General features: G+C 41.4%; 1 protein-coding gene across 3 annotated transcripts in view; it reads left to right on the plus strand.

Annotated features, from left to right (window-relative positions):
• The window catches only part of ATP11B (ATPase phospholipid transporting 11B (putative)), a 114821-nt gene that overhangs the window by 34969 nt on the left and 59683 nt on the right, over nucleotides 1-20169 (plus strand). For all 3 annotated transcript variants that reach the window (XM_090056325.1, XM_090056323.1, XM_090056324.1), the window contains exons 4-11: nucleotides 1799-1879; nucleotides 7998-8105; nucleotides 8271-8399; nucleotides 10879-10982; nucleotides 12893-12940; nucleotides 14709-14773; nucleotides 15319-15400; nucleotides 18380-18530. In XM_090056325.1, coding sequence (XP_089912451.1) covers nucleotides 1799-1879; nucleotides 7998-8105; nucleotides 8271-8399; nucleotides 10879-10982; nucleotides 12893-12940; nucleotides 14709-14773; nucleotides 15319-15400; nucleotides 18380-18530 — 768 coding nt within the window. The remainder of the gene's footprint in view (nucleotides 1-1798; nucleotides 1880-7997; nucleotides 8106-8270; nucleotides 8400-10878; nucleotides 10983-12892; nucleotides 12941-14708; nucleotides 14774-15318; nucleotides 15401-18379; nucleotides 18531-20169) is intronic.

Genomic DNA, 20169 nt, shown 5'->3' on the forward strand with positions numbered 1-20169 from the left:
GTGCCTGGGGGAACAGAGCATCCCCCAATTCTCGCTGGTTCCTGCTGGTGAGTTTGTAAACGGCCACCAGATCCCCTCTCAGCCTTCTCTTGTGGAGACTGAATGGGTTCAGGCCCTTTAGCCTCTCCTCGTAGGACCTGAAAAAAGAATTTCTCCCCTGTCGTTTCACTCGCACCTATGTGACCCAGCTGGGACCCGAACTTTGATCTCCCACATGGTAGGCAGAAACTCTGCCACACAGCCACCACTACTTTTGGTGTGTGATAGAGCACTACTCTGCACAGAGCAGTGTTGGAGAGGTGACAGGTGATCGGCTGGCTGTGAGTAGAAGGCGGGCAGATCTGACAGCTGGGTAGCAGCAGATCAGTGTACCACTAATAAAATGCAGAATGGATCAGACTTCTTCAGGTTAGATTCAGTCTCTTAACAGTTTATCCCACCTGTGGGCTGTAGGTTGTTGACCTGAGGTGTAGGCTATAGTCATGAATGCTGTTTTCAGCCCTTCTCTTGGGAGAGTAACCTGCTGTTTTAATAGAGTTTAGCATGAATCGTTGTGGGGAGGGGCTATATCTTATACAAACATAAATATAGGTAATGCTCAAAATAGTTATTACTACAAAAACCTTTTAAAACAAAACGTGATTGGCAAAGCCGTATGAGGAACCAGTGTAATTTCATTATGAGCTCCCATTCCAGTAAGGACCTTTTGAGGAGAGATCAGTAATTTTCTCCTGATCCTACTTTTACATCAACCCCTAAATAAACCTAATACATTTGAAAAAATGAACATTAGTATTTTGAATTACTCCTTGTATCTTTTCTCTGCAGCCCTTGAACCCACTGCTGTCAAAAGAAGTTGCCAGCGCACTTGTAGATGTTGTTTGTGTTGGCACTGCATTTGGTACCACTGCAGAAATTGCACATATCGCACAGCACTAATTGTACTGAGCCTATTTAGTCTAGAGGAGAGAAGACTGAGGGGGGATTAAATAGCAGCCTTCAACTACCTGAAGGGGAGTTCGAAAGAGGATGAAGCTGAACTGTTCTCAGTGGTGACAGATGACAGAACGAGGAGCAATGGGCTCACCTTTCAGCAAGTGAAGTTTAGGTTAGATATTAGGAAGAATTTTCTCACTAGGAGGATAGTAAAGCACTGGAACAGGTTACCCAGAGAGGTGGTGGAATCTCCATCCCTGGGGGTTTTCAAGACCTGGCTAGACAAAGCTTTAGCTGGGATGATCTAGTTGGGGGTGGTCCTGCTCTGAGCAGGGGGTTGGATTAGATGACCTGAGGTCCCTTCCAGCCCTCATTTTCTATGATTTCTATGAAATGATTGAATCTGCACAATTTACTTGTGGGAAGTGGACAGGTGCAATCTGCACAAGGGGATACTTTATAAAAGTTTCATTTTTTTTCCGTTTGAATCAAAGATGACTGTTAGCTTACAAAAATAAAAAGTAGGATAATTCATTACACACTGCATAGAAGCAATTCCATGGAATATCTTAACATTCAACTCAACTTGGTAGGATAGAAAATGGTGTTAAAAGCAAAACGGTGTGATATATACTAGGGAAATAGCCTTTTATGATCTTCACTATTGCTCTTTTATCTGAGGTGTATATCACTGTTGGCACTGCTAGATGTGTGCAGCTATGTTCAGTGCATTAAGAGCCTTGTTGACTTGAATAGTCTTGCTTGTATGGTAAAAATGTTATTGCTTTTGTTTTTTCTAAGTTACTTGGAAAGTATTTTAAAAACAAGCTTGAAACTAACGTTCTCATTTCTTTTTCTCTAGCTTATGATAGATACACCTACCAGTCCTATTACAAGTGGATTGCCATTATTCTTTGTCATAACTGTAACAGCCATAAAGCAGGTATAAAATTAGCTTAAATACCGTGGTTTCTTTTAAAACATTTTTTTTTTAATTTAAATGATATAGTCACTATTTATTAGACACTAAACAGTGAAGAACAAATTGGGACATGTGTTTAACATTTGCACCTAAGAAGGTTGAGACTCTGATACTCTGCTTAATGAGTTACAGTGTGCATGATGACTGTAATACCACTCAATGGACAACGAATGACTATCAGAGGGCATTTTTGTTTAAGCTTTGCATGTCAGTTTTTGTAAGACCTTTTCTTAAGGTTTCTCACTCATTCCCCTGGCACACCTCAGTATGTATTAAAAAAATCTTCATACATAAAACAGGCCAGGAAAGATATTTGAAGGAGATGATGCATTAGAACAACTTGCGCAATGTTTGGCAGCAGTTAAAAGGCAAGTTATGCCTTAAGGTGAATGGTGCAGGATATACATTAACAGCAAATATGGTACGCTGGCAGATGAAAGGTCATCTCTGGCAAATCATTGCTATTCCTGTCAGACAAAGGAAGTTATAGTAGTTAAAATGGGGGAAAAAAAAGGTTTTGGAAGTATGATCTTAAAATTAATGTTCAAGCAGTAGATGTTTTTTTTAATAGAACTTAGTTTCATAATGAAGACTCTCAATTTCAAAAGGTCAAACTTTATTAAAGCCAAAGGAGAAAATTTCCTCCTTAGCTCCAAAAAAGGCAACTAGCATTATTCCCACAGCAAGCCACAAAGCCTACCCCTACTTTAATCCCGAGGGAGGGAGATCTCTCTTACCCTTTGGCACTGGTGTGTCTGTGAATTAATATTGCATCCTTTTATCCGGCTATTTAGGCACAGAGTGCTCACTTCATGACCACTGAAAGACTGGATGCTCAGTAAGAAGGAAGGCATATAATTCATGGGGCCCAAAGCTTTTCTCCCCTGCTGGCTCAGACAAACCTCTGCTTCTTTGTCTGCATTCATGGGTGAAGTGGGGATATAATTAGTTGCAGAACTATGCACCTTCTTTTTCTAATTCAAAGGAAACTTAAATAATTTCTTTCAGTAGGAACAATGTTACTTGGCAAATGAGCTGAGTAGAGATTTGGGCCATCACGCTCCTTCAGGGAAGATTGGAGACAACCATTTTACAATTGCATGTTGATAAAAGGCAAAGATACAGTATCCCAACTTCACAAAATCTTGTTTTGCAAACTAAACACGCATATTTTGAACTATCCTTTGCTATCACGAATATATGAATGCTGTTATTTTAGTGGGGCTTTTGGCAACGCTTAAGGTTACATGCAGAATAGACTTACCAAAAATGCAAGTTAGAATTTCATGTTAAATTCACCAGATGTCAAGGATAAAGACATTTGGAATGTAATTTTATTAGACTATTTTCTGTTCATGTGACAGTCTACAACATTGTGTTAATGCTGCAAAGGGAGCCCTGTTAGATTGGCCCAGCTGAGCAGGGTTTGTGTACAAGAAGTTGGGAATTAAATTTGACCACAATAGTCTGGCCTCAAGTATCCTGTGGTATATGAGGTATCTCCAGTATGATGTAGGGAAAGAGTATCAGATGGAAAAACAGCTGACATCAGTGCTTTCTAAAGGTGAGCTTTAATTCCCTGCCAAATATCCTTACTACATTGCTGTTTAGAATTACAGGATTGATGCCTTAAAGTTACCAGATTTTACTAAATCCTTTTCTGCGGGTCACCTTTAACAAGAAGGTGAATCTTACTGCTTTTTCTTACTGTCTGGAAAACACTTTCATTGCTGGTTTGTTCAGGAAGTTTATAGTTGTAGTCCTTCCAATATCCTGCCATGTACCTGTTGTTACAGCATGCCTTTTTCCGCTGTTAAATTTTTTAGCATTAGGTACAGGAAACTAGAGATGCAGTCATACCATGGTCCAATACTGTATCGACACTGATATAAAGAGCATTTACTGTATCGGAAATCAGCCTGATGTGGCCGATAATTTGGCCGACAAATGCACATGCATGTGCAGAGCTGCAGCACAGCATGTAGGCGGTGAGGAGCAGAGCCTGGCAGCTTGAAGAGCTGAGTGCAGCTGGTAAGTCTGTTGCAGTGGGAGGGAAGGGGTGGGGTGGGGGGCAGATTAAGGCCCCCACATAAAGGGAGGGAGTGGGGCTGAAGTAAGTGCTACCCGAGTGGTGCGGGGCATAGGATGGAGCCGCAGCTCATTTGGGGGCTACGGGGGGGGGAGCAGATCCTACCGCTGCATGTACCCTGGGAGGGAATGGTAGGGGGTGCGTGTGCCCCTGCATCTGCATGGGGTGGGGCAGAGAAGGCTACAGGCTGGGGTAGTGCTGGGTTCTTCCCAGTGCATGGGGGGGGGGGCGGGGGTTAGGCCAGGGTTGCACTTGGGACAAGCAACAGTGCTGGGAGGGAGAGGGGGAGGCTATGGCAAATTTTGGGGTGGCTGCAACCCCCCGTAACCCCCTCCCAGCGCAGTCTGCTCCAAGCACAGCTCCAGCCTAAACCCACCCCTCATGCCAGGAAGAGCCCAGTGCAGTCCCAGCCCCACCCCGCAGCAGCAGCCTGCCCCATCCCACACAGATCTTGGGGCACACACTGCCCCCCCGGTGCTCTCCCAGGGTGCGCACAGCGGTGGGAGCTGCCCCCCCTCCCCACACCTCACTCCCTCCCACCCCGGCTGGACAGCACCTGCTCCAGTCCCACTCCTCCCTCACCGCAGTGGCTTTGAACTGCTCCCCCATGCCCCTTCCCTCCACCCTCCCCTTCCACCACAACAGACTTAGCAGCTCCAGCAGCTCTTCAAGCTGCCGGGCCGTGTATCAGAAATCGGATCGGTTCAGCTGATATGCCTCCTTAAAAATCAGCCATCGGTATCGGCCCCCAAAATCTCTATCGGTGCACCCCTACACAATCAGCTATTTATGTATTGTTACATTCAAACTTAAGTACTTCACCTTTTGAATCCTTTTCTTGACCGTTTTGATTCGTCATTAATAGTGCAGACATTAGTCATCAGTATGTCCATAATTGAAAAGCATTTTCTCCAGTTACCTTGCAGAAAAATATTTTGGTTATCCAATGATGTGATTCAGAAATGTCTGTTATAGGTGGGCTACAAAATAATGGTTCAGAAACATTAGTGACCTAAAACTGAGAAATTTGGTAGAACTCTTTTATTCATCTATTTTTTCTAAGAAGTTGTTCTTATTCCTGTTCCCTTAACATGGTTCAGAAATCATTTAAACATGTTGGGTTATAGTAATAGAAGCTATTGTAGCTCTTATCTTGTTGAGAGAGATATTCAGACCTATGACTCGCATAGCAGTAGTACAAATGCTATGAATGATATGTCCACTGTACACTTCTGATTGTCTCAATTAACTTGCCATAGGAACATTTATTTCAGCTCCCAGAATTATCACTCGTTCAAGGTTAAGGCAAGCAAGATTTAATCCTGTATCAGTGTAAGATTTTGTATGCATATCAAAATGTTCAGGTTGCACTTCTTGAGGCATTTGAGGACCAGAAGCAGCTTTCACTGGGATGAGGATATTCCCAGCAATTCAGTGAGACCCAGTCTTTGTTTTCTTTTAGACTTTGCATTTGTTGTTTTTAATGTCACCCTGCCCTGCCATCTCTTTACAGAAAAAATTATTTCAAGCATGTTATAGCTTTTTATGAATGTCTGTGATACCTTTACTGTTGGATTTGTTGCAGCTAAATATACCCAGTGGGTGCATCTACATGTGCACTTTACTGTTGAGTAGAATTAGCTCTAGAGTAAAGCGTCACCATCTACATATGCACCAGTATTAGGGTACAGTAAATGAATTAACTCTGCCATAAGACAGTACTGTCGGGGATAGTACTCTCTTATGGACAGAGTACTTATATGCACTGAAATGCATGTGTAGACCATGAAGGGCTGGTGGGATCACAAGGGTGTTAAAGTGCGGGGGCTGCCTGCTGCCTAGCCTGCACTTAAGCACCCAGCCAGCCCCTTCACTGCCTGACGCTGGAACCCAGGCCAACCCCCTGAACCCCCTGCCAGCCAGGAGCTACTCAGCTCCATCTCAAAAGTGCAGCAGTCCCAGGCGCATATGTAGAGATGGCGTTCAAGATCAGTGGACTCCAGCCCAAACTGCACCAGAGTTTATTGCTCTGCCCTAATTTCACATGTAGGTGTACCCAGTTTTCTAGATAGAGAGAGATGAGAAGCAACTCAGTAATACTTTTTAAAAATCCTCTGTATTATGCCTAAAATAAACTTCTGTAATATTTTGTGCTGCTGGTAGTAGAGTGTGTGTTGGTGTGTAACAGGTAGTATAAACGTATTATCAGCATGAGCTTAAGATGATCTGTGTAATTCACTTTGGCTTTATCACATGAGTGGTAAGCTTTCACAAGTGCCCAATAAAAGATATCACCCTAAGAAATCCTTGCGTCACATATCATCAAGTCTTTTCCTCCCATCATAAGCATCATAATAGAGTACTTTTTATGTGGAATTGCAGGTAGCACTCGAGAATCAGTTGGTTGCTTTATAGCATTTTGGGCAAAGAAAGGTCATGAATCAGTTTTTCAAGCATCAGTGGAAAGTAACTACCCCACATAAAATGAACTTTCTGTTTAGTATTGATCTCATGCAAGATGTTTCTCACTATCATCTGTGGAGGTGCTTAAGTGTTTCTGGAAGGTTTTTGGGATAAAACTAGACACGCACATTTATATATAGAAATGGTAACAGTAAATCTGCCTCAGGTTTTTTCTTTTGTGCAATGTCAGACTCTCTTAAATGTTCACATTTGAATTTTATGTATGTCTGTGAACTTGCCTGTTCTTACACTAGGCCTGTTATTGTCACTCTGAATTAAATGTATAATGCACACAAAGTTGTGCTTTAAATAGGAATGGAAAGATTATGTAACACTGAATCACAGCTAGTGTTAGTCAACAAGTAGCAAATACTGCCTCTTATATCGTAGCATTTTTCTTGGTTTCAGGGACAGGGCTAACAGTTCAGATTCATGCATTTACTGTCTGATTAGTTTTTCTCTGCCCATCTGATGGTGTTTTTCCATCTCTTCTCAACTATATTCAGATCACGAATATGTTGAGCAGCAATCACATAAGCGAGCAATATATAAGGGTGATCTACAAAGGAAAAGTACACCTACATTTTTACCCTTCTTTTTATTTTTATTTTATTATACCCTTTGAACATCTGGAAGAAGAAAAATCTGCTAGTCTTTTCCACTAAAAATTATATCCCACCGTCACTAAAAAGGGCTGCCCTAGAACCCTGTGGATAATTTTAATTTTCCTTCATGTTGAGTCTCTTGCACACAGTCCTCTCCATCGACAGTGCAAAAAGTGTATATCAGCCACACATACCATCCAAGCTAAAATCCTTCTGTGACAATAGGTGCTTCAGCTGTTGAAAAAAATGACCAAAGCAAGCTGTCTGGGTTCTGTCATAGGTTAGGAGAAAAGAGAGCCATTTGAGTCCATTATTTCTACGTGTGATCAGCAAGTGAGTCTGTGGGTATGACTGTCTGTATTCCCTACTTATGTGCCTTAATCCATTTCTCTATTGTGAAGTTCTCAAATTCAGCAGACAAAGGTTCTTTGGGTAAATCCGATATCTTTTATTAGACGGACTAAAATGGTTGGATTTTTTTTCTTTATAAGCTTTTGGGTGTTTGTATCCAAAAGCTTGCAAAGAAGAAATTTACCCAAAGAAACTTGTCTTCCTATGTCCTTAGACCAACATGGCTACAACCTATGTCCCTGAAACACCAAATTGCACAAATACTCATGCTTAACTATCTTTTTTCAGAAAGCTTCACCTCAGCTATTTGTTTCAATTTGCATAGTCCTATGCCACTCTTTCTACATTTCTTACCTGATTTAAGAAATCTGAAACTAATAAAAACACAAGAAGTGTACAGATTTTAGGATGACGGTTGCAGTAGAACCTGAATAGAACAGAGGCTAGGAGCTGCTCAGGACCATGTAGCAAGCTGATCACAAAGTCAAGCTGCCTCATGACACTTGGGAGTTATTCCTGACGTGCATGCTTGTAATCTGATTTTTTTTTTTTTTTTTTTTTTTTCCTTCAGGGCTATGAAGACTGGTTACGACATAAAGCAGATAATGAAGTAAATGGAGCTCCGGTTTATGTTGTTCGAAGTGGTGGCCTTGTAAAAACTAGATCAAAAAACATTAGGGTATGTACCTAAAAACTGATTTTTGCAGTTAAATTGATAGTACTTGAGTAAAGTGCTCATTTGTTCTATCACAATTTTATGGTGCTCTTTTATGTTCTTAATAACAGTGCTTACTTATTTTTAACAGCATAATATATGCATATATTATTTATTCCTTTTTTTCAGGTGGGTGACATTGTCAGAGTAGCCAAAGATGAGACTTTCCCTGCCGACCTTGTACTTCTCTCCTCTGACAGAGCTGAAGGTTCATGCCATGTTACTACTGCTAGTTTGGATGGAGAAACCAATCTTAAGGTTGGTTGTCTAAATATTTGTGCATTGCTAGTATGAAATATGAGAACCTGGTTAGATATTTCAACCTGGTGAGTAATTCAGTAAATAAAGACCAATACAGTAAACAGATAAATTATTCAGAGGGGAAGTTTGTGCTTGTCTTAACTTTAATTACATTTTTTTAAATTTATGGTTTCTCCCACAATGTACATGTTTTAACTAAATGTAAATAGTGACATTCTCTTCCCTGAAGAGAGCTTATCTTGATACTTTATTTTGAGTCCATACTAAGACACTTAATTACAATCTTTCATTATCTACTATTTCAGCGGTTCCCCATCTGTGGTACGGGTACCACCAGTGGTACGCAGGCAGCCTGTCAGTGGTACACATTAACAGAATTATTATAATTACTTTATAGGACAAAAATTTGCTGATGGTACTTAAAGTTGTATCGTTTTAAATTGGTGGTGCACAATCTGTCAGTTTGGGAACCGCTGGACTATTTTATTATGTTGTGGAACACTTCAAACCTTAATCTGCCACCCTTACTCTGACTCGTTTGAAATCAAAGGGCCTATATTTTGAATGAGGTACCACTCAGTATGAGCAAGTAGCAGACTATGACTCTTCCATCAATAAGATGTGTCTTAATATATCAAAATTACTGTTTACCTATGTAACTGAGTTCTAATTTAAGTGTTACACTTATTATTTCACTTTGATTTGAAATTGTTAACATCAGTGGGACCAGGAATCTCTATTGATCTGTTAGTAGCAGTGTTATGTATTAACAGTTAATTATTGTGAGAAATGCTATCAGTACTATGGCTTGTAAAGTAGTTTTCATTATGGTGGGGAAGCATCTGGCATACTCAAGAAATCATGCTTCTGCGTAGTATTCCTTAGCCCTCGTCAGGAATCAAAAGCACCGAAACCAAATACAGAATAGGAGATAATTAGTGAAGCACCTGTGGGAAAGCACCTGCTGATTTTGATGGGTTATAGGCTCAACATGAATCATCATTGCACTGCAATTGCATGCAAGAAATAAATGCAATTTTCGCTTACACTAACAGACATTTGTATGTAAGGCAAGGGAGGGGATAGTACAGGGGTGGGCAAAATGTAGCCTGTGGGATGGATCAGGCATGTCAAGGGATTTTATCTAGCCACAGTGGGTCCTTTGGCCCCACGTAGCCCAGATGTGGGGGGCAGCCTGGGCTGGGGCACATGTGACCGGTCCCACCATCCCTGGCTACACAGTGGGGCTGGGGCGTTATCATGGCTGAACTCACTTGCCAGAACCACCTACTGCCAAGGTGCCTGCCTACTGCCTGCCAGCAGCACCCACAGTGCTGCTGCCAGTGTCCACTGCTGCTGCCGGACCCGCCCCTAGTGCCTGGGCTCTCTGGCCTATCTGTCCTGCACCCACTGCCAGGGATGCCAGATGGAGTGGGCAGGCCCAGGACCCACATGGACAGGTCGTGCTTGCCTGGGCAGATGGGATGGGGCTGCAAGAAGGCGAGGAGTGCTGTCCAGGAGTAGGATGGGAAGGTGGGGCCGGGGTGGGGGTCAGGATCATGGAGCAGTGATGGCTGGGGTCCAAACAGAGCTGTGATCCGCTCTCCACACACCCTGGCCTGCAGAAGTGGCACCTGTCAGGGGCATTTCGGGAGCGGATCATGGCTCTGCCCCAAGCCCTGTCCCTAGCCCCACACTGTCATGGCCTCATGATCATGATACTGGCCCTGCCCACCTGCCCTGATCCCAGACGCCACTCCCTGACCATGGACTCATCCCATCTGCCCAGCTGAGCATGGGCAGAGCCACTTACAGAGTTTTGGTTAGCTGTTGTGGAGTGGGTGGGAGGCCAGAGGAGTTCTGACCAGGCCTACAACAGCTCACCAAAATTCCCTAAGTGGCCTTCCAGCCCAAATAATTACCCACCCCTGTGATAATACCACCCTGTTTAGTACCAGTTAGGCTTCAGATGGAGTATTGTGTGCACTTCTGACCTTTTAGTTTGAAGAAAAGGAGTTTAAGGTAGGGACACAATAGTAGTGCCCATTTAAGGTAAGGACACAATAGCAGTGCCCACATTTTTTAAAGTCTGTCATAAAGAAAAGGACAAGACACAGAGTGGGTTTAAATTACAGCAAAGAAAATTTAGTTTAAATTCAGGGGAAGAAATTTCCTTAGTGAGAGAGTAGTAGGACAGTGGGATAAGCTGCCTGGGAAAGTTGTGGAATTCCCTTCACTGGAGGTTTTCCAAAAGAGACCAGGTAAGCATTTGCCTGGATTGGTGTAGGAATATGTATCCTGGATCTGCAAGATGAACTTGAGGTCCCTTCCAGGCCTGTGAGTCTCATCTGGATGATTTTTGACCAACTAACCACCAGCAAATTAGTACTTCAGTGAACCAAAGATATACTCAAATGCAGATCTTCTTTTCTGTGTTTTGAAGTCATGAAGTTAATAGAAAGTATTCTTTTTTCAGACGCATGTTGCAGTCCCAGAAACAGCAGTATTACAGTCAGTTGCCAACCTGGATAAACTCGTAGCTGTTGTAGAATGTCAGCAGCCAGAAGCAGACCTATACAGGTAGTGCTTTATTCTTCAGAATTTCAGAATCAATTGAAAGTGAAATACTATTTTTAAAGATGCTGTGGCTTCTGTTGGGAGAAAATTGCTCCAGAAATGTCAGATTAAGTTTCATGCTTTAGTAAATAGAAGTAGGCATTTGTATGTGTGCTGTTATGCTGCATAACATTGCAAATGGTGGACAAATCAAACAAATTCTTTGTTGTTTTTTAGTAGTAAATTAGAAGTAAAATTCAATAATATTTCCGGTTTATATCGTAACATGGATGGCAGAGCAGTTAAGGCATCCAGAAGCACAAGTTCAAACTTGTTCTGGGGTTGTGCTGCCCCCACTTGACCCAGCTGTAAGTGGCTACCTGATCGTTTTGCCTGGAGTGTTAAAGCCGGTGATACAAGCCAAATCCTTCCTTTGTGTATTAGTAGCTACAGAAACTGGTGTGCCTTCACACTGTAACTTGCTGAGTCGCATAGACTCAAGCACATCTTCAATCTTACTTGACTCTTGATGGGTCTGTATTGCCTTTATAAGCAGGACATTTATTTTAAAAATTAATAAATAATAATAGTAATGGTGTTTGGGGAGGCTTGATGGTGAAAAATGAAGCTTTATCTGGTTCTGCCAACATACTTCAGTCCTCATTACTGTTACCACTTTCTGTTGTGTTAGGTTTAAAATGTATCAAATTTTGTCTTTGTTCTTAAGGTATAATTAGTTTATGTTATGGTCTAGGGAGGATTTGAACTGTGTTCCCTAATAGTAATAAGTTCTTCACTACAGTTTCACCAGTATGTCTGATTTAAAAGCTGAAGTCAGCAAGCAATGTGACAGACCTCTTAAAGTAGTATTTCTCATAACGGATACTATGTTAGACCTGTGCTTTACATCTTGTAGCTATTTCTGACCTTTAATGTAATTAAGGTAACATTTCATATTTTCCTAACAGTGGGTAATTTTCAGTTCATAGTTTTGAAGACAGAGGTGGCTGACTGCATTCACCTAGGCAAGCAGAAGGGAGGTGAGGGTGGTATCTTAGAGACCCACCTGATTCAGAGAGGTATGAGCTTTCATAAGCAACAACCTACTTCTCATTTGACTAAGTAGGTATTGCTTAAGAAAACTCATACCTTCCTGAACCAGTTAGGGCAGCGGGGCACGTTAGAGCCTTTTTTTGCCTAATAGTTTTAGTAATCATACCATAAAGCATCAGTTTATTTTAAGTGAAGTTGGGATTGCCAAGAATTTTGAAGTTCTTAACAAGAATACATATTTAACAAGAATACATATTTAACTAGCTGTTAAATATTTGGTCTTTAGAGTGGGTTGTGACGGACACAAACCTACTAATGTCAGAAAGGACTAGCTAAGTTAATGACGGTGAATTTCTACAAGCCTTTAAACTAGGTCCTCTATAAAGCAAGTAAAATGTTAGAAAATGTGAAACTTAAAAAGTTGAAAAAAGGTAAAATGGTAATTAATCTGCTATATTAGAAGCAACAATGCTATTCAGATGAAAAATATATTGACTGGTAAACTGGCTTTTATTTTTAAGTTATTTTTTGATGCAACATAATCATTTATTTTTCAACAAAAGAAATAAAGCACATTTTGTTCACGTTTCATAAACTGAGTGGTGCGGATTTTCTAAAATCACTCAGTACCATTTTATTGAAGAATGAATGGTTCATTGCTCGTAATCACAACTTTCTGAAATATTCCTCATAAAATGATCAAGACTGATCTATATCATCCATTAATAAAAAACTTCAAACTAAAGACTTTTTTAATATGGTATGTACCACTGTAATATTGTACATTCCCTATATAAATAAAGATCTTTCTTTAATATTGAAGATTTTACATCTAAAAGCCTTAGGAATTCATCCTGCTGACATATGGCTTTCTTTCCCAGGTTTGTTGGTAGAATAACTATAAGTCAACAAATTGAAGAAATTGTACGGTAAGTGAAATGTATAAACATAAAGCTAACTTAACTATGTAGAGCTAAGCTGGGGTGATAATATATGACATAATAAAAGAGCACAATTATAGAACAGGAAAAAGTAATTGTTATGGAGATGCCAGCTGCAAGGCTGACATGAATAAAACTAGAGCAGATACTTGGGAAGTAGTTGAGTGTAAACTTTTCCATAGCCTTGAAAAAACGTGAGCTCTGCTAATAGAATTAACTTATTCTTGGATGCTATTGCTGAGTAGTCATTATAAAAAATGTGTAGAAACGGTAACTTAATTTGGGGTGGATGAGTGGGGCATGAGCACCAGGTGCTGACTTATTAGGGATGCCAGAATTGTGCCCCCACTGCCATGGAGACAGCACCCCACCGGCAGAGACCCCACAGCATTACTCTTGCAGCAGCAGCCGGGTGCATGGACACCATGCTGCTGCTGTAGGAACGACAGCCAAGCGAGAAGAACATGCTATCAGCAGGAATTAGGGACTGTTTTTAAGTCCCCAGCATAGGTCAGCCTCCCACAGCCCCACATGTAGAGAACTTACTTTTAGAAGCAAATTTGGCACATGTAGAAAACTCACTTCCCCCCCCATTCTTGGAACCCCCACTTCTCTGGCACTCAGCAGCACCTCCTCTTCCTCCACCCCTCATCCCCTGCTCTCCCATGGGGTTCGTCCAGGGTACAAACTTGGCTTGTTCTGCCTCTGTCTCTCCTGCATTAAGAGGATAGTACTTTACCTTCCAGTGCTTATTGCAGACTTGACCAACTAACTTCCTAGAGAATGTGCAGCCACAGGTCTTATTAAATTCAGTGTAAACTATTGGTATATCCTGCAGGAGACTAACAAAACTCTTTCAGTAAATGCATACTTTCATTGTCCTTTAACTTTTTAAATTCTATAAAGTTGGTGGTGTTGTGTCTATTGGTCATCAGAGAGAAGCCAGTTAAATATATACTGCACTGATTTGCGTTCTTTTAGTCTGAACTAGCTAAATTGGCTTTCATGATTTAGAAAACCATTTTGAGTTCAGGAATATGGTCAGAGTCTCTTAATAGACGAGACTCTTCTTGTGCAAATATTCTACTTCTGTGAATTTTATTATAACTTGACAGATTCTAAAAAAAAATTACAAGGATTTTTACTCAAGTTTCAATTGCATTCTTTCTTGTAGTAATTTATAGTGTTTGTCATTTTTTTTTTTTAAAGGAAGTATCTCAGTCTCATGCAAGTAATTTGCATGTGCTATTATAGTGATTATGATAAAAACTGGCAGCTGGCAGTATAAGAATTTTTACTGATATAGTCCTACTCAGCTATTTCTGCTGGTACTTACTGGAAAATAAAAGAAAAAAAGATGCTAAGTGAGCATTACAGTGTTTTCAATGTCCACCCCCATCCACATTTAATATGACCACCTTTCTGTGGAAGTTTCCCTGCCTTCCTTTCTTTTCATTTTAACATCTTTTTAAACCACTTTAGGCAAAATAAGGAAATTCATCTTTTTGTTTGATTTCAGATTAAGCATTTTGACAGACTCCAAAGACAGTGTGCACACTGGGCTAGAACATATTTCTTTTACCTTAAATGAACCTTGCTAATTATTACAGGTTTATTTTTCCCCAAAACTATTTTTAGCTGATATAAGATGATTTAGACAGACAAACTCAGTGTGTGGTGGTATCCTGGACATCAGAAATTGCTATTCAGTATTTTGCATTGTTTTAAACATTGATGTATCTATTTTATTTTTTAGACCTCTTGGCCCTGAAAGTCTCTTACTACGAGGAGCAAGATTAAAAAACACCAAAGAGATTTTTGGTTTGTAGACATCTAAGTATTTTAACGCTCTTCTCTGCCTGAAACATGATGATGCATTTTACCTAATTTTTCATCTTGCACTGAAGGGATTTAAATGATCCCTAAAATGTTACCTCTGGAGGATATAATGGTGAATAGAAGGAAGGGTATCCATGGGGAACCTTGTGGGGTACCAGATTTCCGTTGTTTCCCTGGGAGAACATTTTTCAAGCAGTTTTTAATAAAGAAGTAACAGGAATCTAATAGAAAAGTAACATGGATACTGCTGTCATATCCTGCATTTGAGACCTTGTTTTGGAGATTGATATTCTGACCTCTAAACCTATAAATGGAACAGCAAAAAACAATACTGACCAATGATAATAGGTGTTAAAATTGCTTCTGAAATGTTACTGTGTCATTACTGAATGCTGCTGAAAAGTCATCTTACTGCTTCATTATAGTGTCAGAGCACATAAAAATAGCACTACCCCTCATTTGGCACATGTAGAAAACTCCCAAGCTGTACCCAGACAGGAACTAAAGTATGGTTCTGTTTTTTTCAGGTGTTGCAGTGTATACAGGTATGGAGACGAAGATGGCATTAAATTACAAGAGTAAATCTCAGAAACGATCAGCGGTAGAGAAGTACGTGCGTTTCATAGCGTCCTCCTTATTTGTAATATCTTACCTTAGTTTCACTTGCAGTAAATCATTCATGTTTTTGTGAGTTCCTTGGATATAGACAAAGGAAAATACTGTGAATGCTAGACCTTCTGTAGCCTGCTGGAAATGCAGCTAAAACTTATTTGTTAATATGGGTTATCTGTACAGTTTGTCTATTCTGTCCTTTTAAGTAAGGATTAGAATAATAAAATTGAGCCAGTATTTTTAACTCCTGGGCACTGCCTGGTTGTAAAATGTCCTCAGGCAGTCTACCTACTGTTTATGAACGCTATTTCAGTAACTTAGAGAAGACAGAGTGAGTTTGTTCAAGGACATATTTTACCAGGTGTTCAGAGGTAGTACCCTACAGTAGCCCCGGCCTTCGTTGTGCTCTTGATATATCCTTTGCTGGGAGATTATACCCTGTCCTTAAAGGGGAGGGGCTCTGTTGAAGTTTTGTTTTTTGTTTTTTTCCTGTGGCTTGAATGATGATTTCTCTCCTCTTGTTGTCTCCATATTGGATGTTTTTTAATTTTGTTTTGTATAGTGAAAATAAAACAAAGTTTACATATAAAAATCTTTCCTTATGTGTAGCACTAACTATCTGCAGATACTGGAAATTGCTGTTTGCCATGAAGGAGCTTATGTTTTGAATTCTTGACTTGCTGTGGTTCCAATGTAACAGGCTGTTAAATATGCTGTTGTGACATAGGTCTCTAAATGGAATTCACTGAATGTTTTTTAAAAGACAAATTAAGTTGGTGGTAATGTCTTGTATCTGTTTAACTTGATAAGAAAACTAAGATGCCCCGATGTTCTTATACAGCCACAAGGTTAACTGTCCTTTGACCCCAGACACAAGGTTGTATGTCGGGTGCACGGGAGTTACAATAATCTTTCCGACTGCTTGCTTACCCTTTTCCTTACACTGCTGGTCAGTCTGGTTTTAGTGCTTGTTGACTGGGTTGAAAGGTGACTCTCAGAACTGCCTGTCAATACTTGAAAGGACAGGGTGTTATCCTTTCAGGTGGAGAAAGGGGAGTGACTTGAATTGAATTAGATTCCAGCACTGGGTTCTCAAACAAATTACCCGGGGCCTTGTTACACATTGTACTTTGAGCCGCCCAAATTTTGATCGGCTTAGTGCTAGTTTGGGGTTTCAAGCCATCATAACTTTAGTCTAGAAACCTTCTGACTTTCCCCTACCTGCACAGCTGTGACTTGTCACTACAGGCCTGTTGTGCAGAGAGGTCCCTTCCAGCCCTACTTCTTTATGATTCTCCGTGCTTAAGTGTGCGGCTCGCTCCTTACCTCTTCTGATAGGTAAAGAGCTCCATCCCCACAGCTCCAGCAGCACCCTGCTCCACGCACCGATCCACATTTGGTGTGGCTGCTGCAGAGTTCACGGCAGCCTGTTGCCAGGGAAGCTGCTGGTCTGGGGTGGCTGTGAGTGGATCCGGGCTGTGGGCACGAGGCAGGACTAGGAGCTATAGGTGGAAAGTTTCATGACTGTCTTACTTCCATCAGCTAGTATGACTCTGGACCTCTCTATATCTCTCACACTCCATCTCTAGAGGCAAGAAGGCAGGGAGAGGGGAGCATTTTCCTCCTCTTAGCAAATCGCAGTTTGGGGGACGTGCAGGGGTTTCCTGAGCCTGACTTGCTCTGTGAAGAATCTGCAGTGCTGCCTGCTTTGGCCACATACCTCAGCCTCTTGGCCAGGATAAGCATTTCTGATGCTTTCCAAGGCCACTGGCTGAGAGTGGGAAGTTGAGCAAAAATAGCCCCTTGTCCTGTCCCTGAGCAGAACAGGTGGCATTCAGCAGAATGAGGGAGGGCGAGGTGGGCTTAGGAAGGGTTGGGAACGGTTACACTGGCAGTCACCAGGTACATGTGGCTCGGATGAGCTCTCATTAAAACCTCTGGGCTGTGTGTCTTGGAGTCTCCAGCTAGGAGATGGCTGGGTCAGCACTGAGCAAAGGGAGGGACAGGAAGGGCTGTGGAGGATGCTGGGCAGATAGGAATTTTTATGGGAGCTGGGGATTGTGGGGGCTGCAGGAAGCCTGGCAGGCAAAATGCAAGGTGCTGCAGTCACCTTTCAGCCAGTGCCGAGAGCAGCCCTCAGCGATGAAGATGGTGGTGGGGGAAGAGGGGGATCAGCTCTGCCACACAGTGCCCACGTGGTGGCAGTCTGATCTGTGGGGGGAGCTTAGAGCACAAACAGAACGGGGATGGAGGAGAGGCCACTGCATCCTGGGATACTGAAGGACTTACACTAGGCTGACACATCTGTGGGAAGTGGCCACACATTAATGGAACAGGAGCAGGGTTGTGCAGGTCACAGATAATCCTGCCCTGGAATGGCATAACGTTGAGCTTCATAACGCCTGCTTTAAGGCATTTAAAGGTGTTGACATGTAGACAGTCCAGGAGTTAAGAGCTCCAGGAGTCACCTAAAAGTAACGGGCAACAAGACCCTCAAGTGTTCACCAGTGAAATAGGTGAGGGTGGGGATTTACTGTATGTCATTTGTTCTGCTAACTTGCATAGTTTGTGGAGTAAATTAGCATAGGTTATCTTTCATTCTCTGGGAGGGAAGAGTGCATCCTCAACTTGCGTTGCAGGTAAAGGGAGTTCCTGGGGGAAAGATGATGAAAGTTAGTCCTCAACACTTTGAACAACGTCCAGAAGGCAGATTTTGAGACATTCTTGTACCTTAATCTATTATTCAAACAGATATAAATCAGTATATACTAGTCAAAAACAGTATTTCTTCCTTGTTCACTAATAATATTGCTCCCACTTGTCACACAGAAACTTTTCAGTTGTTTAGAAGTGGGACTCTATTTAAAACATTTGCCAGCAAAAGATTTTATCAGCCACCTGTATGTTAACAATGTGTTTCAGGCCTTAAACAAAAAGAAGAGCAGAATACACTGAAATATTATTTTTGTGTCCTAGGTCTATGAATTCATTTTTGATTATCTATTTAATAATCCTCCTTTTTGAAGCCATCCTGAGTACAATTTTAAAATATGCTTGGCAAGCTGAAGAGAAATGGAATGAGCCTTGGTACAATCAGAAGACTGAACATGAAAGAAACAGCAGCAAGGTAATGGGTAGTTGTATAAAACTTTAGTTTGAAACGCGTTAAATAAACTGACTGATATCATTGAAGTATGAAATTTAGAATACTTCCATTCTTGATTTGCTATATGGCAAACACACAATTCTGTGTAGCTACCATTGCAAATTGTATAACTTTTTAACACACCCTCTCTGGATGAGTCCTGGTTCAGTCTTACTCCTTCAGATCCTATTTCCAAAGTGGGAGAACCTGAACTTTGTTATGCCTTTAGAGTTCCCATTCCATTTCAGATACATTCATGAGTCTTTGCATGTAAAATTAATGTGTGAGAGTTTGTTATTTATACTTTTATTAAAATAAAAATGGGCTTGGGATTGCTTTTTTCCCCCACAGTCTTTCAATATGTAATTTTAGTGTTTATTTTGGAGTATTTTGTAGTGATGGAATCACTCAGATCATTTCCCCTTGCCTATAATTTGACTGCTTTGAAAATGTTGCCAGAGTTCTCTCACCCACCACCTTTTCTTTAGAGCTTCAACGAATTCTTTGTGGTTATATTCCACATGATTTTATAGTATATATTCCTAAGGATTATTCAGTTTTATTTTTTATAAAGGAAGTCATTTTTTTTCTTGCATGTTAAATTTGTTTTAGGGAGCTCCTGCTTCCCACTTGGTTAACTTCCCTCTCCATCACTTACATCTTAAAGGCCAAACCTTTCTCTGAAAGCAAATGTTATGCTGTATCAGTCGCATTTAGTTTGTTTTGTCTTTATAATTTAAGACTTGTTAAAGAAGTCTGTAAAAAGGGAGGTGGGAGTGGATTTTCAAGAGCACAAAGATAAGTTGGGTGTTTAATTAGTCCATGAGGGTATGTCCCCACAAGCAGGAATGTGCGTTTCTCTGGGGCAGCAGATTGCCCCATTTCAGGTAGGCACCTGGTTGGCCCCAGCAACCGTACCTGGAGTCCTAGAGCTGCAGAGGTGGTGATCTGGGCATGCAAAGCCTGCCTAGCAGCCAGAGCGTGGCTCTGGTTTCTGGCGGTGCATGCTGCAGGCACGTGCGCCACACTGCTTTTTTCCACATGGTTGTTTTAGATACCAGGATTTCCCAGTATCTAATTTTGCTGTCATGCTGCAAATATCCAGCACAGCAAACAGATCCACATGCACTGCGTGCATTTTGTGGCACCCCTGAAAGGCTTTGAGGTGCCACAAATCACACATTCCCACTCAAGTGAGCATGGTTTGCAAGTGTACCCCTAGACTCTAAAGTAGTGGCAAGTGGATGCTGCTGCTGCTCCTGATGATGATGATGATGATGATGATGAAGCAAGCGTCACCACACTCGTATATCGGAAGCATGAGGGCCAGAAAGCCAGCAACAGGTAGAAAGGTCAATGTCAATAAGACCTTTGGCACCCAAAGGAGGACCTTTAAAGAAATTTGTAGATGATGTGGTCAGCCGTCTGAGCTTGAGCCCTACAGCTGCAGCCAGCGTTGTTGGAGAGGCCTCGAGTGCATGCTTGCCTTAACATTACAATACTAATGATTTCATAGTTTCTAGGTTTGGAAGGGACCTGAGCAGATCATCTAGTCCGACCCATGGCAGGAAAGAATACTGGGGTCAAACGACCCCAGCAAGATGTTCATCTAACCTTCTCT

The sequence above is a fragment of the Crocodylus siamensis genome, chromosome 6 (genome assembly GCF_052110815.1).
Source record: "Crocodylus siamensis isolate JL-2025a chromosome 6, ASM5211081v1, whole genome shotgun sequence".
Lineage (NCBI taxonomy): Eukaryota > Metazoa > Chordata > Crocodylia > Crocodylidae > Crocodylus > Crocodylus siamensis.